Genomic DNA, 21,989 nt, shown 5'->3' with positions numbered 1-21,989 from the left:
TTAGGCATTTAATGTTGTCGTCAAATCGAAAGCTCTTTAACAATTCAATGAGAACATTTAATACTTTCACTAATGAGGCATCTACTGTAGAATTTATATATTGCACCGTTCCATCATTTATGATAGGAACCTTGCTTGTTGTAATGAATGGGTCATAAGTGTTAAAAGTATCGAAATCAATGACTTTTTTTTTTTCCATCGTCAATGACTAAATCATTGCCTTCAATGGTTAAAGTTGAGTTTTCGTTTACTAGTTCATGTGCTCTTCTTGCTTCATTTGTTTCATACGCATGAACAAAGATGATTTAATGAATGTTTCATTCATCCAAAGTCATTCTCTTTAGACCTAAATTTTACAGAACTTGTAGAAATTATACAAACGAGGCTTTATGTTTTCCTGTTAAAGTTATGGATTGGATTCCTATGGACGTTCATTCTCAAAAAGAATCAGATAGTTCAAGTGCAACATTTACACAGCTTATACGCCTATTAATGTAAAAGTATTTGGGCACTATTTAGAAAGAAAGACAACTATTATGTAATTTGAGAAACCCTAAGTTTAAATATCTTCAGCTTTCCATGGGAGCTTATGGAAAATAGTGCCTGCAGAACCTGAAAAAATCATATGGACCTGTATTTTATGAAATGGTTGCGAACGCCTGCAATACAAACAATGATATGATAGGATTTAATGAAGATGTTATGAGGTCATTGGTGATGATGGTAGTGTGGAACATAAATGGATAGCTATGACAACACACATTTCTTATGTGGTTTTCCAACAGAAGTGGACTTTTGCTTCCAGCAAGTCAAACATCTACTGCTCCATAACATACAAATTGTCTGTTAAAGGACCTATTGAACTAGCAACAGAAAATGTACCAAAGCCACTTATATTGGATTTATGAGGGATTGTTGCTTTGCAATACAAGTAAGACAGTCAGGCATACCAATAATAAGACTTGACGACTATAACTTAGCAACTGACGACAGTGAGGAATAAAGGATGAACGTTTATTTTTAAAGCTTATAAATGAGTTCTTCATCAAGCTCTCGTGAACCTTCACCATCTATGAAACAAACTTTACTAAACGATTATGGAGCACCTATTGAATATTTCTTACGAGCTGCACAATGGCAAAGAGCAGTCTCACCAAGGTTAGGTGTTCCACCAGCTCCTGTCAAAAATAGCATTTGGTCAAGTCCTTATATAAAATATGGTCTCCCACTAGGTTTGCTAGCTACAGCAGGAGCAGTAATGATGTTGAAAAGAAATAAAGCAAATGTTGTAAATAATACTGAAGTAGCTGAAGTTAAACAAACTCCGACACCATCGCCAAAACCAACGCCTTCACAAACAACACCTTCAATGACTCCTGAACCTATGGAATTACAAACTCCTGTTCAAAAGTCAACTCCAAAACCGACTCCAACATTTAAACCAGAACCTACACCACAAATAAATCGTAAAACTCCTGCGTTTCCTTACTGAAAAAATAACGTTATTTTTATTTAATATTAAAATTTTTATTTGATTGAAATGACGACTAAAGTCACTGAAGCAATGAAACAAAAATTTTTGGTAGAATACATTAAATCAGGAGCGGTTCCAGAAGGTTTTTACGTTCATACTATGAAGGATGGTAGAGTTCAGTTTAGAAAGATAAAGCAACCATTAGATAAAGAAGGAATTTTGAGAAAGATTAAACTTCATGAGGACAACATTGCTGAACTTAAGAAGAAGTTAGAAGAGTTGGAGAAAGGAAGAGAGTTATAAAGTAATGAATTCAACAGACCCAAAGGGTCAGAGCCGCTTTGCGGCTAGGGTGAAAAAAGAGGTGAGATTTCACCACTTCACCTAAATTTATTTTTGCGCTATGTTTTCATACGTGTGAGGGTGGTGATATCATTAATTTTTAAGTTTATTTTATTATTTTACTGAAAATTTTTATTTGGATGTAAATGACGAAAACTATTGAGATAACAAACTACAACGGTCATGAGTTCAAGAATTTGTTCTTCGTTCCTCGTGAAAATACATTCTATCAGATACGAGGGAGAAAGGGTAAAGTTAGTTTGAGCGTTTATGAAGGAATGAAGAATGGAAAGTTTATACAAGCATACGATACAAACGGTAAACGTGTTTCATTAGCTTTGTCAAAACTTACTAACATTCATTTTGACAGTGATTTTGACCTATATGAAGAAGAAAGTGAGTCAGAAGATTATGAGCTGTTATGTGAAGCACAGCAATGGGAGGAGTTGCAATACTTTTGTAAGTGAGAACGTTTATTTTTTACATTAGTGAAGTCGTTTGTGAAAACGTTTATTTTTTCATTAGTGAGGTGAAGTGGTTGGCGGCTTTATAAATATTTAAGGTTAAGTTGGTGTTTGTGTTTGTGTTGTAAAATATACATTAACGGTTTCGTAAAGTGTCAAAACCGCTAAGTTGTGTACGGAGGCGCGCAGTGCCACAGTACACGACTTAGGTATACTAACTATAGCATATCATCCAAATGACATGGATGAATTTACTCCAAGATATTTGGTGTCAGAGATAAATGATAATTCAACTATCTTCATGAAACGCGTAAAAAATAGAGACGGAACGAAAGAAGAAAGGGTTATGAATGCGGATGGCTTAAATAGGGAACTTGTTAAAAACGGTCTCGGAATATATGAAATGCCAGCAGATGAGGTACAAGAAACTCCACAGGAAGAAGTTCAGATACAACCAGACATGGAAGAAATAGTTCAGCAACAACAGCTAGAAGAGCCTGAAGGAAACGAACAAATCCCTCCTTTGGAAACTAACTTCACAGAACTAGATGAAGATTTGGAACAGCCGAAAAATCTTGACCCTCAACAAGTGTATGCGGGGAATATGGAATCTTTCCAAGAGTCTAAGAAAAATTCGGCTGACATAGTAGAAGAATATCGAAAAATGTTCGCCGACATACAAAAGACTCCAACATCAGATGAAAATATCCAGCATAGAATGGAAGTACTGAAAGATAATGTACACAAATACAACAATCCTTTTTACTTACGAGCATATAACGTTCAATCTTTGGATGAACTCGGTGAAAATAAAAGGTTAAATTTCAACAAAACATATAGAAATGAAACATTGTTTAAAGTTCATTCAGAACCTAGCCAATATGGAAACAAACCTACTTTTGTTTCTGCAGACGATGGAACTACAATGAGATGGGGTCATAAAGCTAATCCGGATAGGTGGTTCATAAACTTACAACCACAATTCCAAGAAGTTGTAGACGCAATGGAAGTGAATGGTGAACCAGATGTAGCTGGTATTTTCAGCGCGGCTTTAATGCCATTGAAAGATATGAAAGATGCAGATATTTTGAACCAGTATGAAATGAACATGGCTGATGGAAATATAACACCTGACGTTCTAGAACATTTATCTCAAAGAACTACACAGAACCATAAAGATGGTATATTTGGTGAAGAGTTTAGAAAGAAAGTTAGGGAGAGAGAAGGAAGAGAACCTATTGTACATGACCTTGCAAACGAAAGTTTACAAAATGTCATAAAAACTTACTTTGCAGACAATGAACCGAGAAGGGATGAATATTTAAGAAAACTCAAATGGACAGTACCAAATGAAATGTTAGTATTGAAAAACATGTTCCTTGACAAAATAAAACCAACTACAGAAATAAATGACGCAAGACTGAAACATTGGGTAAAAGCTTTCCCATTCACAAAAGATATTGTTGGTAACATGGAAAGAAAACCAGAATGGCTACAAAAACATATATTTGGAAACGAGCTTATTCCATATGGACAAGCACTGTTTGAAGAGCTTGAACCGGAAACTCAGGAAAGAGTCATGCAAACAATAAGCGACGACTCAAATACAAACTATGACAAAATCTTTCTAGGATATAGGCTACCTGAGATGGGCGACCAGAGCCCAAAGGCAAAAAGGACATGGGAAATTTACAACATACTAGGTGAACATGAGGCAAAGATGCAACAACTTGAAGCAGAGGGCAAGTTACCAAAAGCGACACCAAAGAAGAAGAGAAGAGTAGAACAAAGTGAAAGTAGTGAAGAAGTAACTTCATCTAGTGAAAGTAGTGGCAATGAAGGAAAAAGAAGAGTTAAAAACTCAGTCAGAAGAAAGTAAAGCTTGGTCCGAGTGGGTTCTATTATGATATATAAATCCAACTATTCTATATTTTTACCCATATGAAATGTACGCCGCTCAGAATATAACGCCAACAGTTTTGGATGCCATGAACGGAAATGTTTCCGAATGGTATAACGAATGCGACAATGCCATTAGAAGGTCAGAAATAGTTCCTGGAACTTACGAATATACAACTGCTGTTTCTTATGGAAACGTAGGTGAGTTTGGAGAAGGTTCTTCAACAACAGTAGATATTGCTTGCGACAGGTTTCATATAATTTCTATTGACAACTCTTTCTTATACGTGGAACAAGACATTGAAATAAAACCTTCTGCCAAGTTGTCTGACAAGAAAGGTTGCAATGGAATTTTCTATGTCGGATACCAATATGCTCCAGAAGTTTTCATGGGATATAAGATATATTCTAACTCTGACTTAGTTCAAACAGTAACATGGGCAAACTATGAATGGTTCGCTTTGAGAAACTCAGTACAACCACAAGCTAGAGAACAAACAGACCAGTATGCAAATATTGAGAAAATAAGAAGACTTGACCCTAACGTTCCAGGAGTTTATGTTAACCTTTCTGGTTCAGATGGAACTGCTGCCACTAAAGTAAAACTGAAACTTAGAGTTCCTTTGTCATCTTTCCTCATCTTCAGGTTTTTAAGATACTTGCCAAACTGGGCAGGAAAAATTTCTATTGAACTTACTCCAAGCAAAAATAACTTAGTCATTGCACCAACACAAGACCCATTCAGCATTACTGTAGCTGGAACTGGTGGAGCCAAGTTCTGTGACTTTTGCAAAGACAAAGTTGACTTAGACTTTGGTTTCTCAAACTTCAACAATGAAGTAAACTATTATTTCAATGCTGCTGGAACTGCTTGGGACCCAGTTAAGTTTACATGCGAAAAGTTTGAATGCAAGAGAATAGAAAGCAGACTTGCAGTCTATATGTTGGACCCAGATATTTCAAATGCTTTAGCTGCCAAATATATTGCAGTTCCACTTATGTTCCCTATACACCAAATATCTGTCAAAGACTTTGCAGGTGAAGTTGGAAACCAAAGTGCTGACCCAGGTGCAAGAACAGATATTGCTTTAACAACTGCAATGAAACATGCAGATACTATGTTTGTACTGTTCAGACGAACTATAAATGACTATTCTTGTTTCTACAACCCTGGTATTAAATATCATATAAACATAGATGGCAAATATTATCCAAGAGAAGAATATTCTACAGTTGAGGATATGAGGTCATACAACTTGACATTAGATGCTATGAACTTTAACAACAACTTCACAACGACCATTAACCCTGAAATGCAAAGTTCTATTATGCCATATGTGAAAGTATGGACTCATACAGGAGGTCAAAAAACTCAATATACAAATGGAGACCGTTCAAACTTTTGGCTTGGCATTCCATTTGCTGACTCAGAAGACTTTATGGGTGGTATTTCAACTGTTGGTACTGTACAAATACAATATACTGGTGACAGAGACGGTCCAGATGAACTGAGAGCAAAGAAGTTTACAAAACCAATAGCACTTTTCACGGAAGATGCTCTTTTGAAGATTCGTTCGATGAAACCTGCTGGGGCTCCTCAGATTGGCATAACGACAGCTTCCATCGAGCAGATTTTGGCAGCAGGTCAGTAAGTTGTTCTTGAACTGACTTCTCTCCATCGTAAATAGTTATGACACCTGTTTTGACATAATATTGTATTATAAACTTACCTTTAGAAATATCTGTAAGTTTTGTTGTTATATTTTTGTCTGCTTCAAGAACTTTCACCATTTCAGTTATACCAACTTTCTTTGCTTTATGAAAATATTTAGGTTCAGTAAAGACTGCTATTCTATAACATTTTCCATTGTTTGTGTAAAGAACTATTCTGTCAATGTATTTGTATTGTTTGTGAGTATAAACTTTGTTCTGCTTCAATTCAATAAGATATCCGAATACGTCCATCTTTTTATTCTAAGTAAAATGTCATTTCCGAAAATAGAAGCGTAAGTGTTTCAAAAGGTTTAATGGCGGTGGCAGATGTGAAGTTAAATTCACCAACTCAAACAAACAGTCAAAGTGTTGTTGTCAATGTCAAAGACAGAGATGTTGAAGTGGGGAAACCATACGAGGACGAAGATGGTATAACAATTGTTCCTGTAAAAGAACAACCAACATATCCTGAAGTTAGCAGAGACTTAAGTTCTGTTGCAGATATTCGAAACGACTACCAACAACTGAAAGACAAACTTCAAACTCAGGAGAAGATTTGTCAAGCTTTAAGTATAATGTTAAACTTGGTCGAACACAACCCTGTAAAAGTGAACTCATATGTCATTGCACCTCATGAATTTTGAAAGAACTATTGAAACTTTTGACAGAGGCAGACGATATAAACATCAAAGAAATAGAACCCGACATTAGTTGCTGTGGTGTTTCATATAATGTCATTGACAAGATATACGTTATGAAAGGAGGTGAAACGTTGAACTTAAAGTATAGTTTCCCAGACGTCATAAAAATATTTGACGACCACAACATTTCATTAAAATTTATTTGCTAAGTAAAAATGTCAAAACTTCTTGAAAGATGTTTGAAGAAAAATAATATAGACTTTATTTCATGTAAAGGACTTTACACACTTTTGAACGATATGAAAGACCCTGTTTTGTTTGTTCGTGTAGACAAAGGAAAGTTCTATGTCTTTACAAAATATTTGAACTTCTTAGACAGAGAACTTCAAGAAACGCCATGTGAAAGTTTAGATGAAGTTCTTCTCCACTTTCAGAAAAACTTTTAAATATATGTAAATGGCAGAAGACATAGTGGTTTATACTATTACGACTAAAAACCCTGAGTCATATAATTCTATAACAACAAACTTACAAAGTCCTCAAGGACGATATTGTAAACTAACCTTAAACACGATGACGACTAAAGCCTGTTTTGCTCTTTTGACACCAGAAGACTTTGTTGTTGTGAATGGTAAAAAATACTCCTTTGAAGATACTTACTCAGATATACCACCAACAGGTTTTGTTGACTTATTTAATACTTTAAGGACGGATGTAACATGTGCTGCAACTAGAGCAGGTTTCATTATGTTTGGATGTCCGACTGAGTTTACTATAAACGATATGAGCTATAATACAAAACTTATTTCTGGTTTTACTACCAACAGTTTCCTATAACAGGAAAAGGTGTCATACAAGGAATGTCTATTCCATTGACATTAAGCACACCAATCTTATATATTGTTTCAAACTTAGGTTCAAAGTGTTATTCGAATGTTGACAGAAACTATTATGACCAAAAGATACTTATGCGTATAAACAATACTTTCTCTGCTGGTTTGCCTATTGTTCATTCGAATGCAGAATTTTCAACCTTAGTGAACTCAAACACTTTGGCAAGTATAACGTTGACATTAGTTGACGCAAACTTTGTTCCTGTAAAACTTTTATGTCCTATGTATTTGTCAATGACGGCAGAAAGTTTCGAATTGGAAGATGCAACTGGTGAAAGTATTGTATTACAAGAACAACTTCAACAACAAATAGCTCAAGAACAACAAATGCAACAAATGCAACAACAAAGTCAAGAATAAAAAAAATATTTTTTTTATTTTTATAAAAATGTACAGAATAGATGTTTCAGATTTTTATGACTTCCAAGCATTCAGAAATATGTGTCCATTTCGAGACTATAACAAAGCAGTCGAGAATTTGAAACGTTTAGTCATTTATGTTGACTCTGCCCCAGAATGTTATGTTATGAAAGAATGGGATGTAGTCTTTAACAAACCTAAAGCGACAATAGTTTCAGAACAAGAATGTAAACAGAAACTTAAGAAAATAAAAGTTGTACAAGTTGGAATGAAGATGTTAGATGCTTGGGATATCTTATTGTCAAAGTTAGAAGATTTTTCAGTTCGAGGTATAAAGTTCTATACACCTTCTCCAAACTTCTATTCTATCTTCACTGGATATAAATACGAACAAGTAGAATGGAAAGAAAATATTATAGAAGCTTGGTTAGACCATGTCAAAGAAATTATATGCAATGGAAACGAAAGAGTCTATGAGTATATCTTATGTTGGTTTGCAAATATCTTACAACATCCAAGTGCTAAAAATGAAACTGCTCTCATTATAATTGGAAAACAAGGAACTGGTAAGAACACATTCTTTACAGATATCTTATGCAAACTGTTAGAAGGCTATTCGAACCCGAATATGACAAACTTAGAAAACATCTGTGGCAAGTTTAACTCCTCAATAGAGAATATGAAACTTATAGTTTGCAATGAACTTCAAAGTATAGATACAACAAAAGTTTTAAACTCAGATGCTTTGAAGAGTCTTATAACAGACAAAGTTGGTGTTGTTGAAAGAAAGTATAAAGACCAAAGAGTTTGTGAAAATGTTGCAAACTTCATTATGGTTTCAAACAATGCTGTTCCGATGAAGTTAGAAAGTTCTGACAGAAGATATGTAGTTGTCAGAACGTCAGATTCTCATATGCAAGATACAGAATATTTTGACGACTTAGCAGAAACTTTGACATCTGACTTTTACAACCACTTGTTCTCATATTTTATGACATTAGATATTTCTAAGTTCAATCCAAGACAAATTCCACATACCGAAGAGAGACAAACATTGTTAGAAGCAAACAAGAGTGTATATGAACTGTTCATAGATGAAACTGACTTTGTGTCATTAGATGAAAGGTCATTGTACGATTCGTATAAACAATATTGTCAAGAATATGGTTATATGACAGCGTCTAAACGAACATTCTTGGCAAATGTCAAAAGTCTTTTAGATGTTCAGAATGGTGTATATACAAAGAAAAATTTTTATGAGTAAATTTAAAAAAAATATTTTTTTATCCGATAGAAAAGATGGCAAAATTCATCTCAGTAAACAAGTACATGTCAGGACTTAAAGAAGAACTAGACCCATTCACATATTTGAATGTTTACTTCTACCATTTTGAAAAGTCTTCATTCAGCAAAGTTTGGAACATCGAACCAGTTAAGTTTGCTATTGTGACTAAAAATGGTGCGAAATTTGAAGACTTATACATAGAAGGTTTGTTAGCAGTCAAAGAAAGTTTTGACAGAAGGTTCTCAAACCTTAAAGAAGGCAAAGCATACAAACTTGTTATACCTTATGAACCAAAGAAAGCAGACGACTATGAATATTATGAGTCTAAGATAGTTGAAGTTCAAGGTAAATTGGGTAAAAAGATTTTAGAGTCTAAGCCAGTGTTTGCTCCTAAAGAGGAAGAGAACATTGACATTGACCCAGAAATGTTCTAAAAATAAAATTTTATTTTTACATGTCAAATTTCTTTTTCTCTGGAACTGGTTCAGGTTCTTTCTTCTCTTCTTCTACTTTCTTTTCTTTCTTCTCTTCTACTTTCTTCTCTTTCTTTTCTCTCTTCTTCTTTTCTGGTGGAGTTATGTCAAATTTCTCCGAACCATATTTATGTAAAAGTTCTTTGTCCTTTAATAGCTCATCTATTCTGTTTCCTATTTCATCTTCAAGAACAGCGCATGTGTCTTCTTTGCATTCTAAGAACTTTTGTTGGACTTCATCTCTCCAAGAGGCGTCATCTCTGTCAACAAGTCTGTCATTGACAAATTTTAAGACTTCTCTGCCTAATGTTTTATGGTTCTTGTCATATTCCCAGAAACAGAACTTTAGAACAAATTCACCTTTCTTGTTTACACTATGTAAGATTTTATGGTCGACAGATGTTTTGCTGTCGAAAAGCTTGTCTCGAATATAGATAGCGAAATCGCTAGACATTTTCTAAAAGATAAAAATTTTAATTTTTCTAAAAATATGTTAGAAAAAAAGTTTGCTGACATTGACAAGAAATTTGAGAATGTTTTAAACAAGAACAAGAGGAAGTTAGAAAATGCTCAGATAAAACCTATACATGACAAGTTCTTATTTGCTCAGAATGGTATAACAGGTCTAATTGCACCACCTGGGTCGGGTAAGACTTTCACTTATCTTAAAATGGCTGCACAACAACAAGAACTAGATGAGAAGAACCCATTCTATGAGTTAGTTGTTATTTGTAGTACTTCTGGTCAATTTGACCAAACCGTCAATTCGTTCAAAGATATTATAAAGAAGTCTAAGTTAGTATGTATAAAGGATACTGAGTTGTTAGATTGGATAAAGAAGTACCAAAGAAGAGTTTTGAAGTATAATGCTATAAATGAGTATATAAATTCTAAGTTTAAAGACCCAAATGAGGAAATGCAGAGAATATTAGAGAAGAAACACTTCAGAAACAAACAGAAAGAGATAGAATACATTTCGAAGAAATTGCAATCTTACGATTGGAAAACGTACCCTCATAGATGTCTTCTTATCTTAGATGATTTCGCCTCTCATCCTTTGTTAAAGAACAGAGAACAAGATATGTGTCGAATTCTTAAGAAACTTAGGCACTTTAACATTTCAGTTGTCATTTGTGTACAGACAGCAAAGAGTTTAAGTAAGGATGTTAAAAGAATACTTACTGACATTGTACTTTTCCCCGGATTGTCCGAAGACGATTTCATGGAACTTATGAAAGAGTCCATGGCAGGTAAGTTTGACAGACATGAACTATGGGAGAAGTACAAAGTCATACAAGACCCTCATACTTCTTTCAGAATTCATATCTACGCAAACAAAGTTCAAATTGTAAAAAGTCAAGCTTGAAAATGTAAGTGTTTAGTCTTAGTAAGTCTGTTGTGGTGCTGGGGCTGTCGGTTCTTCTGGCTTTGGAAGGCATTCAGGAAGAGGAACGTCAGTCATCCGTTTGTGTCCTGTCGGAAGGAAGAACTTTTCCTGTTGGAAGGAAGAACTTTTCCTGTTGGAAGGAAAATTTTTTTCCTGTCGGATGGAAAAATTTTTCCTGTCGGATGGAAAATTTTTTTCTGAAGTTCGACCAAAAAGTTCTCAATTTTCGAAAATTTGAATGGTTTACGGACGGACAACTGGAAAATTTTTTCTTGTAGGAAGGAAAATTTTTCCTGTAGGAAGGAAAAACTTTTTCCAGTTGTCGGGAAAATATTTTTCTGTCGGATGGAAGGACTCGGAATGCCAGAAGGATTTGACAAGGCAATTTACTTTATAGAGCTACCTGAGCCATCTGAAGTCAAGCGTAAAAATAAAGAGTGCATCTACCCTACTTGTTTGAAGTTGTCAAAATACTCTGTTATTTTTTCCTTTAACAATGGCAAATCTTCTTTGAAGGTAAGTATTGTACAACCTTTAATATCATAGTGTGTTTGAGGTAACGTATCTTGAACTATTTGTTTCACATCTTCATTCGGGGTCATTGAAATCGGTAAGTTTTCGCGATAGAACCAATTTCTGTCAGATTTGTAAATCTTAGCAAGGTCGTAAAAGCTTTTGTTGTTTCTTCTGACTAAATGCAACATAACCATATCTCTGTCTTCTTCATTTTCCATCTCTTCAGTATAAATCATATACTTATAGTTCTTTTCCTTTCCTTTTGGTACCGAACGTGGTATTCTTTTCTGAATGTTTTTGTCTTTTGCTTCAAGCTTGTTCTCTAGCTCTTCACGTTCTTGTCTATGAATTTCATCTAACATCATGAAAATATAACAAGCGTAACGAGGTGAAGCCCACATTGCAACAGCATTTACGAGAAGTCTATGAACATAATATCCTCTTAAATTTATTGGCAAATTTTTACGATTTTCATACGGAATCTCATTCCTCGGTTTTTCGAGGGTAGCAAACATATGAGGAAATTCTTCTAAAAGTTCTTTTGTCTGTTGGTTTTCAAACCAATGATATGCTTGCTTTGTAGAACGAAGAGCGTTCAAAATACTTTGCATTTGGTACATATCGTCTTTGACCGAACGAATGAGACGGAGTTGTTTGTTAAACTGAACCCACTCATATTCTTCATTTATAGCTTCATGGACTATAACTGTTGTTGTGTTCTCTGTTGTTGACATATCTGTCTTTACATACAAAATAAAAAAAATATTTTATAAAAAATTAGCGTTATTTTCTGACTTTCACAAAAGACCAAAAATAAACGCTTTACATGTATTTTTCAGCAACTTCGTCAAATAATTTTATAGCTTTATCTATCTCATCTACTTCAAACGTTTCTTTACCTTTCGTGGGAGCACCATACATTTTCTCAAACTTTTCGAGTAGTTCTGTTTCAGCAGCTCTCATATCGTTAACGAACACAACCTTGACTCTATTGACTGTACTGTCATATCTTTGAGTTATATTATATGTTCTTCCTATCTTATATCTTTTTGTATTGAAGTCCTTCGGTTTCTGAACGATGTAAAGTAAGCCTTCACTGCAACGTTCCGTATCGAATGAACCATATGTTATGAAGTTATATCCAACAACTGGGTCTAACCATAACAAAACTATTGGTATAAGACTTTTGTCTATAAGATATGCTGTAGTTCCATAGAATCTTACCGATATCATAAGCTCAGGATTTCTTGTCAAAATTTTCTGAGTTGAAGCAATTTTAACCCAATGGTATGTTTTCTTTCCAGATGGAGATATAATGTCTGACAAAGAATATTTGTTGTATTTCTTTGAGTATCTTACGTTTAAATCACCAATTCTAACCACTTTAGTGTTATTGTCTATCTTTCTAACTGTTTCAAACTCAGTGTTTGTCATTTCTGTTCTTACATACAAAATAAAAAAAATATTTTATAAAAAACTAACTTTATTTTTTCTGTCTTAAGGAAATTCATGATTTTCATAGAGTTTTAGGCGACCAGGATTTCTTACCTACTCGCTGTTCTTCATGATTTTCATGTGTTTTAGGCAAGGCCGGTAAAATCCGGTCTAGAGAAATTTCACGATTTTCATACGGAATCTCTATCCTCGGTTTTTCGAGGGAAGCAATCTTATGCCATTTTACTCAGATTTTTGTGCTGAATTCAGCAAAAATATATTTTAGGGTAGAAGGTTAGATCTCACCTCTTTTCTAACCTCTTTTCTACCCTCTTGAATTTGTCAAGACTTCATCGTACATGTTTTGTCATGATTTCATCGTACATGTTTTGTCATGATTTCATCGTACATGTTTTGTCAAGACTTCTTCGTAATGAGCGTAAATCAGACAAAAATAAAGTTTAGGTGAAGAGGTGAGATCTCACCCGTTTTCTCACCTCTTTTCTACCCTCTTGAATTTGTCAAGACTTCTTCGTAAATGTTTTGTCAAGACTTCTTCGTAAATGTTTTGTCAAGACTTCTTCGTAATGAGCGTAAATCAGACAAAAATAAAGTTTAGGTGAAGAGGTTAGATCTAACCTGTTTTCTAACCTGTTTTCTACCCCAGTTATTTTATAAGCGTTTCACATGGTAAACGTTATTTTTTAAATTTTGTGAAAACTCAACGGTTTGACACATGCCCTAAAAATTATTTTACTCAGAATTTTGGTCATTTTTCAGCAAAAATAATGTTTAGGTGAAGAGGTGAGATCTCACCCGTTTTCTCACCTGTTTTTTCACCTCAGTTATTTTATAAACGTTTTACATGAATTGTACGATGTATATTTGAAATTCTAAACAGTTTTGTAGCTTCTATTTCTTCGCTGAGGATATCGAATGTTTTAACTATGCCGAAGGTTTCTTTATACTTCTTCTTGACGTCAGATAGAAGGAAATCGTCAGCAGTTGGATAGTTTTTGTTCAGAAATGCTAACATGTCCATTTTATTTTCTGCTGGTTTCTCTGCTTCTTTCTTTAAATCTGCATAGTCGTTTCTCATTCTTTCTATCTCTTTGACGGAGTAGTTATATTTCCTAATTGCTGCCTTACATTTAGAACATTGCGGGTTCATTTTTGCGTTATATTCTGAAACCTTACCTGCTAAAACAACTAAAGCGTCAATGGTTTTCTTTAACTCAAAAGTTGCTGGTTTTATTTGTTCATTCCATACTTTACATCTTCTATCTTTATCTCTTATCTGCCATACACATTCAGCAACTAACGAAACAAAGTTGTCGTAGGTCTTAAACTCCCGGGTTTTGTAAAGGTCAGAAATATTTTTATAAACCATGTCGCAATCTTTGTCCATAACCTTATGGTTGCAATGAAATCCTAGAAACTCATAGTTTACCTTACGAATGAACTTCTTTATTTCTACTGAGTCAGTTGCTTTGACTTCAATTTCGTCGAATTCAGGAATAGTGAGCTTTTGTTGTTGGATTTCATGCAATTTGGGTAAATGGTCAATAATGTCCTGCATTTCATAAAGATACTGTTCATTTGTTTCATCTTTCGCACTACAGTCTAAATTACTTGTTAAAAGTTCTTGCTTTATCTTCTGGATTTCTGTTTCAAAAGTATATGAAGAAGGAATGAAGTTTTTCATCTCTACTAACATAGATGTTGGATTCATAACTAAAGAGTTTGGTGAAGTTGTTGTTTGAAGTGTTGTAGAACCTATTGTTGCTAACATGTTCTTACATACAAAATAAAAAAAAATAAAAAAATAAAACTAACTTTATTTTTTATTTCGGGAAAATTCATGAAAATTCAAGAGGTGAAAAAAGAGGTGAAAAAACAGGTGAGATCTCACCTTCTACCCTAAATTATATTTTTGGGTCCTTTACACTCATTACGAAGAAGTCTTGACAAAACATTTACGAAGAAGTTTCGACAAAACATGTACGAAGAAGTCTTGAAAATTCAAGAGGTGAAAAAAGAGGTTAGAAAAGAGGTGAGATCTCACCTCTTCACCTAAACATTATTTTTGGGTCCTTTACACTCATTACGAAGAAGTCTTGACAAAACATTTACGCTCATTACGATGAAGAAGTCTTGACAAAACATGTACGAAGAAGTCTTGACAAAACATTTACGATGAAATCATGAAAATTCAAGAGGTGAGAAAAGAGGTTAGAAAAGAGGTTAGATCTAACCTTCTACCCTAAATTATATTTTGGTCCGGGAACAAAATGAACGAGGTCAGGATGTATGCAAATACCTTTGAATTCATTCATAACACCCTTTGTAAGCTCATAAAATGCTTGTTTTGAGGTCGAGCCACTTTTGGCTCCACCGTATTCTTTCAACCAAAACTCAAGAATTTCCCGCATGAATTTTGTATAAAAACCAACCGCCGGAATTCAGACGGTTGCTATATTCTTCACAAAACATTTACGTTTAGTTTACGAAGAAGTCATGACAAATTCATGAGGGTGAGAAAACAGGTGAAAAAACGGGTGAGATCTCACCTTCTACCCTAAACATTATTTTTCAATACTTTTTCAGCACTTTTCCGTAGTTATATATGAAAGACAATTCGAGATAAAAGTCATAGTACAATGGAATAATATGTTGCACACCATTTGTTGTGAACCAAACTTGAAAGTCAGAGAAACTGTTACTAGGTGGTTCGTAGAATTTAGAAGCAAAGTCATAAAAGTCCTTACCAATACATAGAAAACTATTGTTGCTTGAACTGAAACTTGCATGACACATAACATTTTGAGGGTCAAACACGTTTCTATAAACTGTCAAATCTGCTGGTGGAAGTATAAATTTAAATGGACCATCTGGTGGTAATGGTTCGTTCTGGTTTAGTAACCGAAGAAATTGTGCCCAAGAACGTTTGTCTACTTCCCAAAATAAAAACTGTGTATCTCTTGGAGGGTTAATTTCAATCCTTTGAAATGAAACGGTGGAGTTCATCTTGTCATATTCTAGTTTCAGATAGTATGTTCCATTTAGTAAAGAGTCGTATTTTTCTTGAAATTCCCAATAATATTTGTTCATTTGAGTTTGAAAGTCATTTAGAGTTTTCTCAAGACTTTCGTCTGAACGAACTGTAAAGATTCTCATTTCGTCAAATTTGTCTATTAGACCATCAGAACCTTTATACTGCCCATGAAAATATACTGCGAACATAAATGCGTTAGTTCTATTTGAAAACAAAACTCTTCTAAATCCTATTGCCTTTGCATCTGAAGGACTTTGAAGCCAACGAATTGGATAGTCAAACCTGTATACTCGGGATGAAATTTCTTCATCTGATATTGTCCTACCAGCATTTGTAAAGATATAGTCTAACGGTTTTGTATCTGCTACTTTTGTTCTTTGTTTTTCAACCTGAAGCATTTAATATATGTAAAAATATATTGTTTTAAAATTGTATGCCATATAGCTTCTTGAATTTGTTAAGAAGTATTTGAACGTTTTTTCCATCTGTATCTCTAGTTTACATAAGCATAGCCCGCCTTAGTAAAATATACTTGTAATTTTCTATAGTTTACGCCGGTATAAAAGTAGAAAGAGTCTTGTTCTTCGCTATAGTAGTAAAACTCAAACGTATGCTTGCCATAGTCTGTAATTTCAATTGTTTCATCTTCTAGTTCGTCGACAAATTCGAATACAATATCTCTAAATTTGCCTTTGTTCTTATTGTTTTCAGAACGAGTGACCCAACGTAAGTTTCAAGTCTATTGTCGTTTCTTATACGGTTTATATGGTCTACAAAAGGTAAATTGTTAGGATTCAGTATAAAATGAGTTGCAATGACAACATGTTTAAGATAGTGTTTCCACCCATCTTCATAACAGCATATCCGTTATTTCGCTCCCATTCGCTTAAAACTCTTTTTGTCTTTTTGTTTCTGACTTCAAATGACTCACAACAGTGAATTTCATATTTCTCATCTAACAAACAAGTTTCCCAACGGTCTTCTCCAACAAACTCAGCGTACATTTCAAATAAAATAAAAAAATGTCACTTTTTAAAATAAATTTTTACTTCATGCAATGCTCACTAACATCGAAAGGCATGTCCATTAAGACGTTCTTCTTCTAACCTCTCTATTCTGTTTGGATAATTGGCACGTGCTGTTTCCAAATCCATTTCGTAGCGAAGACCAGCCAGTTTGTCATAGACTTTTATGGGTCTTCCCTTCCTATATTTAAACTTCTTCGAAACTCTCCAACCATATCTTTGCAACTCTGCTTTTATTCTAGCAGATTTTCTATCCATTCTATATGGGCATTTTTATAAAAATAAAAAAATGTTTTTTTCTTTACTTAACATAACCGCCTGCTGCCATAAGTCTTTGACGCCAACCCATACCAGCTAATGAAGGTTGACTTGGTTTAGTTTCCAAACTAAACTTTGGTTTTGGTTTATCTTCAGTTTTTGGTTTTTCTTCTTCTATCGGTTTTTCGTCACTTTTCGTTCCTCTGATTTTTCCCCACCTGCAGGAACAGTTGTGTCGTCAACATCTTCATAAATATCATATGCCATTTGTTTTTGTTTTCCTTTCAACTTTTTGTGTTTGTTGTAAAGTTTAGAATATTTCGACTCTAAGTCAATGAGATGTTCTATAATGAACTGTTGGTCAGTGAAGTAAACTTTTCCATCTGTTGTCTCGAAAGCTCCTTCAGACTTCAATATTTTATTTGTGAGAGTCTGTTTCTTTTTTGAGATACTAGCCGTTCCATTTTATGAAAAGTGACTTTATAGTTAGAGTTTGTATTTCCAGACCTGGCACTTTCTATTATTGAATTTTTCTCTTCATCTGTAAGTTCTTTGACAGGTTTTGACAATGGTTCTGAACTTTTTGTTTGTGGTGTCAAATCTACCGTTTCAACTTCTTCGGTCATTTCATCTCAGTAAAAAATTTTAGTTTGGTTTGTTTTCAACTGGTTGTTTAGGTTTTTTAAGTCGGTCTAAAACTTCCTGAGGTATAGGAAGAACTTGACAAACACGTTGTGTAACTGCTGGAAGTCGACAAATCCATCTTGAACCCATTTGTCTCAATGCTGTATTGTTCATTTCATCTCAGTAAAAAAACTTTACATTCCCCACGTTTGAGGCGGTTGAGGTTGGTTATTGTTTACCCATTGTGTGCATGGTTATATCCTCTGTTAAAGAATCTTTCACCTTGGTCCATATAGTGTCCTGCTTGGTTATAGTAGTCATTTGCTTTGTTATAATAGTTTCCTGCTTGTCTTCCTACATTGTCCATCCATCCTTGAACTTTTCCTCTTGTTTCAGGATTTGGAATAAGATTTGCTGCATCTCGTGCTACATCCCAACCTTTCTGTACAGTTTGTATAATAGGTTGTGCTTTCTCTTTAAGTATACCTAATGTACTCAAAATCTTCCTTCCAACTCCAAATACACCTCTGGCTATTGTTCCCACTGCGGGTAAAAATCTGGATGCAACTCCTGCTAATGCGCCAAATAAACCCATTTCTTATAGGGTAAAAAATGACGAATCCAAACAAGGACCCCTATGTTTCTAAGGCAACAAAGAAAGCACTCATGATAAAAATCTTTAGTTCAACACCAAATGCTTGGTTTATGGATATCTTGGAAAACATTCCGAGGTATAGAGAAGATGGACCTCCATACTGGCTAATATTTGTCGGTCAAAACACAAGATACTGTGAAGCCTACCATTATGTCCAAAAATATTTTAGATGTGAAAACTGCTTTGACAATAATTCGTTGACAAATACCATCCAACAAAACTGACATCTGACTGTGAAAGTTCTTTCAAATCAGATGATGTAAAAACTATCTGCGTTCAAAAAATGTAAACCAATATTTCATTGTCGACCAAAACCATTCTGCTCTTGGTGTCATTGACGGTTGTATAAAAATGTTAAGAGACTTAAACCAACCACAAGGTGGTGAAGCAAATGAAATGTCATATGACGACAAATATAGACACTTCTCCATGGCAAAGATGAGACAAGTTTTAAATATTTACAATAACCGTAAACAAAAAGGTTTGGAAACCACTCCCCTGAAGAAATGAAAAACAACCCTGACTTAGAGAAAGACTATATATTTAATAATTTAGTCAAAAGAGACAAACAAGAAAGAAGGCTTCAAACTTCAGAAAGGTGACAAAGTAAAAATAGAAATACCTAAACGCGACCCATATGAAAATACTATTGACTATGACAACAATGGGAACTCGACAGGTACTCACATTTCGTGTTCGTAAAAATAGAAGAAAGTATACAAGAGAGAATATTATGAAGTTTTAGGCAAACATGGCAAAATGTACACACTGCAAGCAGAAGATAAAACTACTATTGTCAGACCTCGTTTCAAACTTGTCAAAGTTCAAGGTGGTATACTTTCAAAGACAGTTCCTAACAAATATAAGACAACTCCTGACGAATATGCTAAAGAAGTTGAAAATGACGACTAAGCAATTCTATACCATGCGTAAACTGTCATGTAAGGTGGCATGTAGTCTTTACTTTGTCCCGTTGTTTGCGTATATCCCGAAACGCGATGTGTATGGTTTCCATCTCCCTGAGTGTCACCCAGAAACAATTTATAGCAAACTGAACGTCGTCTTTAACATCATATCCTTTACCTTTTTTCATTGCTGACCAATCCCAAAATTTATGCTTATGCCAACCTGCTTGAGATGTACTTAAATCTATGTAGTGACTGTGCGCAGGTAAATTTTCACCTGAAATCGTTTTACTTCCTCCTGTTTCCTTTGAAGAGTTTGCACAATACAAAAACCTGTCAACTATTTGTTCCCATGCACCAACACCAAACATTACTTGAGGACCTCTTGCTTCCATAGATGTATAAATAGAACCTACTGGGTTCATTAAATCAAACATATGAGACATTATAGGATTGTCTCTTTTGAACTTAAAAATATAGTGCAACTATTTCAGGTTTCTTCTGGTTTGTGTCAGAATATTTTTTTATAATATAATCTTATGTTTTCAGGGTAGGTAAAGTCTTGACTATAATATTTATTTCTGTCATCTTCATAATAGTATACTATTCTCGTTTTTTTTATTGCATTATATCTTTTATATCTATAATATTCTAAATATAATGTTTGCTTTTTTGGGTCTACATGTGCGTCAACACCATAGTCATAATAATATGGTGCTGGAGCTGGGTTAGGTAATGTCATATCTGTCATTTCATAAACTCTTAAATATTTCTTTTGTTCGTCTCCATATAAGTTTAAGTAGCAGTTGTTGTCTAATGGAACTTTTAACTTGTTGTACCATCATTCTTTATATAGCCTACATACATTTCATTGTTATTTTTCGGAATGAGTTTATACCGTATACCATTTTTTAAGGAGTGTACAAACTCCCATCTAAAATATTTGTTTTCTTCATTGACAGAAAAGTCACCAACAATAGTTTCAATATTTTTCGTTGTTCCTATCAAACTTTGGTATATTTCATTGACATATGTTTTATCTGCTTTCTTTTCAAGGCTAACGTTTAAGTCTGTTATTTCAGAAGATGTATGTGTATGTCCAACGTCACTTTTCCTGTTTAAGGTTTCTTGTAAGTTTGTAATATTTGCAATGGTATGTGTATGTCCAACGTCACTTTTACTGTTTAAGGTTTCTTGTAAGTTTGTAATATTTGCAATGGTATGTGTATGTCCAAACGGCACTTTTACTGTTTAAGGTTTCTTGTAAGTCTGTTATTTCAGATATAGAATGTGTATGAGTCTTTTTAGAATATTCGTTTTCAGCTCTTGTCACTTCACTTGACATTTATTGTCAACATATTTTTGTCTGCTAGTTCAGGATGAGTATGTTCTTTCGTTGCATATGTTGCATCTGCTCTGTCATGTTCTTCTTGAACTTTTTCAATGACATATTCTTTGTCAGCTTTGTTGTCAATATCTGCTTTCAAAAGAAGTTCAGATATAGGTTTCTCGTTTAAAGTTCCTTTTGTTGGATTTATACAGACAGTATGGTTCTTATTGTCTTGAAACAGAAACTCATCTGTCATTGGGTTTAATGTCAGTTTTAAGTTTCCTTCTTTCAATGACTCAGATATCTAGAATAGTTTGAAAAGTTTGTTGTTTCTTATTTAGAGCTTGTATAATGAGTTGTCGGTTGTGTTGTATTTCTCTCATAGACGCTGTTTCATTTGACATTTTTATTCTAGATAAAATATGCTTTCAATAGAAAAAGAAAATTCAAGAGTTGCTACAACTAAACCATTAGATGAAACTTTTTACTAATGTCGGTCAAAAGTTTGAGACAGAGACCGTAAAGCATGAAGGCTATCGTTTTGACTACCCATTAAGATGGTTAAGAGACCCATCTGTCACAAAAGCTATTGGCTTTCGTAGAATGAAGTTTGTGTCTGTAGAAGATAAAAGTTTTCCATTTATTGTAAGGTTTCATATAGATTATATATCTGAAGGGAAACGAAAAATGTGGGAAGAAATTGAGCTAATACAAGTTGACCTTTCATCTTCTCTACAGACTGCGTTAAAAAATATAGAAGATAAAATAAATTCATGTTATGCAAAATATGCTGATGAATATGCAAATACCGAGAGCACACTTTATGTGAGAATTGTATATGACAAACAAAATTCACAAGTGTCATTTCAAATCTACGAAGACAATCCAAAGAAAGACGAACAAATATATACAGAATTCACTGCAATGTCATGGTATTATTTGCAAAGAATGTTAAATCAGAAAGTCGAACTTCCTTTAGCAAATATTTACAGTCGATATGCAAGAGATGAACCATATTTATTTAAAGATGTTTTCGACCCAGATGCTATTATTGTTCATGCTTCATTTTCTGGCGCCCAAAACTCTTTCTTATGCTTGGCAAATGACTTTTACGAAAAACCTACAAAGTTATACGAACCACCAAGTGGAAGTATTTCAGACTTTCAAGTATGGTTTACTACAGATGGAAGAAAAAGAATAATTCCATTATACCATGCGTTTTACTTAGAACTTAGTTTCATATACAACTACTATCG

The 21,989-nt window shown here is 34.1% G+C and overlaps 14 protein-coding genes and 2 pseudogenes across 16 annotated transcripts, besides 2 other annotated features; 9 read left to right on the top strand and 7 right to left on the bottom strand.

Annotated features, from left to right (window-relative positions):
* Positions 1-2,482: part of a mobile genetic element that runs on past the window's edge.
* On the top strand, positions 1,034-1,492 carry TVAGG3_0387310 (uncharacterized protein; the record flags this gene model as incomplete). The annotated part of the gene is made up of 1 exon (XM_051232284.1): positions 1,034-1,492. The coding sequence occupies one exon, from the start codon at positions 1,034-1,036 to the stop codon at positions 1,490-1,492; it is 459 nt and encodes a 152-aa protein (XP_051102014.1).
* On the top strand, positions 1,541-1,777 carry TVAGG3_0387300 (uncharacterized protein; the record flags this gene model as incomplete). The annotated part of the gene is made up of 1 exon (XM_051232283.1): positions 1,541-1,777. One exon carries the CDS (start codon positions 1,541-1,543, stop codon positions 1,775-1,777), a length of 237 nt encoding a protein of 78 aa, XP_051102013.1.
* On the top strand, positions 1,963-2,283 carry TVAGG3_0387290 (uncharacterized protein; the record flags this gene model as incomplete). The annotated part of the gene is made up of 1 exon (XM_051232282.1): positions 1,963-2,283. One exon carries the CDS (start codon positions 1,963-1,965, stop codon positions 2,281-2,283), a length of 321 nt encoding a protein of 106 aa, XP_051102012.1.
* A 201-nt stretch (positions 2,483-2,683) lies between the features above and the next one.
* TVAGG3_0387270 (protein of unknown function, DUF4106 family) lies at positions 2,684-3,680 on the top strand (the record flags this gene model as incomplete). The annotated part of the gene is made up of 1 exon (XM_051232281.1): positions 2,684-3,680. A coding segment is annotated over one exon (997 nt), but the record flags the coding sequence as incomplete, so codon positions are not given.
* Positions 3,681-4,280: 600 nt separating this feature from the next.
* Positions 4,281-21,989: part of a mobile genetic element that runs on past the window's edge.
* Positions 6,207-6,742, top strand: TVAGG3_0387260 (annotated as a pseudogene). Its single transcript has one exon. A coding segment is annotated over exon 1 (536 nt).
* On the top strand, positions 6,990-7,786 carry TVAGG3_0387250 (annotated as a pseudogene). The gene has a single exon. A coding segment is annotated over exon 1 (797 nt).
* TVAGG3_0387240 (uncharacterized protein) lies at positions 8,055-8,997 on the top strand (the record flags this gene model as incomplete). The annotated part of the gene is made up of 1 exon (XM_051232280.1): positions 8,055-8,997. A coding segment is annotated over one exon (943 nt), but the record flags the coding sequence as incomplete, so codon positions are not given.
* On the top strand, positions 9,086-9,505 carry TVAGG3_0387230 (protein of unknown function, DUF4108 family; the record flags this gene model as incomplete). The annotated part of the gene is made up of 1 exon (XM_051232279.1): positions 9,086-9,505. One exon carries the CDS (start codon positions 9,086-9,088, stop codon positions 9,503-9,505), a length of 420 nt encoding a protein of 139 aa, XP_051102009.1.
* Positions 9,522-9,659, bottom strand: TVAGG3_0387220 (uncharacterized protein; the record flags this gene model as incomplete). Its single annotated transcript, XM_051232278.1, has 1 exon — positions 9,522-9,659. A coding segment is annotated over one exon (138 nt), but the record flags the coding sequence as incomplete, so codon positions are not given.
* On the top strand, positions 10,035-10,892 carry TVAGG3_0387210 (protein of unknown function, DUF4106 family; the record flags this gene model as incomplete). The annotated part of the gene is made up of 1 exon (XM_051232277.1): positions 10,035-10,892. A coding segment is annotated over one exon (858 nt), but the record flags the coding sequence as incomplete, so codon positions are not given.
* On the bottom strand, positions 11,375-12,067 carry TVAGG3_0387200 (KilA, N-terminal/APSES-type HTH, DNA-binding family; the record flags this gene model as incomplete). The annotated part of the gene is made up of 1 exon (XM_051232276.1): positions 11,375-12,067. The coding sequence occupies one exon, from the start codon at positions 12,065-12,067 to the stop codon at positions 11,375-11,377; it is 693 nt and encodes a 230-aa protein (XP_051102006.1).
* Positions 12,347-12,881, bottom strand: TVAGG3_0387190 (organellar and viral DNA polymerase type B; the record flags this gene model as incomplete). The annotated part of the gene is made up of 1 exon (XM_051232275.1): positions 12,347-12,881. A coding segment is annotated over one exon (535 nt), but the record flags the coding sequence as incomplete, so codon positions are not given.
* On the bottom strand, positions 13,732-14,673 carry TVAGG3_0387180 (organellar and viral DNA polymerase type B; the record flags this gene model as incomplete). The annotated part of the gene is made up of 1 exon (XM_051232274.1): positions 13,732-14,673. The coding sequence occupies one exon, from the start codon at positions 14,671-14,673 to the stop codon at positions 13,732-13,734; it is 942 nt and encodes a 313-aa protein (XP_051102004.1).
* TVAGG3_0387170 (uncharacterized protein) lies at positions 15,485-16,124 on the bottom strand (the record flags this gene model as incomplete). The annotated part of the gene is made up of 1 exon (XM_051232273.1): positions 15,485-16,124. A coding segment is annotated over one exon (640 nt), but the record flags the coding sequence as incomplete, so codon positions are not given.
* Positions 17,865-18,017, bottom strand: TVAGG3_0387160 (uncharacterized protein; the record flags this gene model as incomplete). Its single annotated transcript, XM_051232272.1, has 1 exon — positions 17,865-18,017. One exon carries the CDS (start codon positions 18,015-18,017, stop codon positions 17,865-17,867), a length of 153 nt encoding a protein of 50 aa, XP_051102002.1.
* Positions 18,098-18,438, bottom strand: TVAGG3_0387150 (uncharacterized protein; the record flags this gene model as incomplete). The annotated part of the gene is made up of 1 exon (XM_051232271.1): positions 18,098-18,438. A coding segment is annotated over one exon (341 nt), but the record flags the coding sequence as incomplete, so codon positions are not given.

Source organism: Trichomonas vaginalis, chromosome V (genome assembly GCF_026262505.1).
Source record: "Trichomonas vaginalis G3 chromosome V, whole genome shotgun sequence".
In the NCBI taxonomy this organism is placed as follows: domain Eukaryota; phylum Parabasalia; order Trichomonadida; family Trichomonadidae; genus Trichomonas; species Trichomonas vaginalis.
This window is presented reverse-complemented; position numbering and strand designations above follow the sequence as displayed.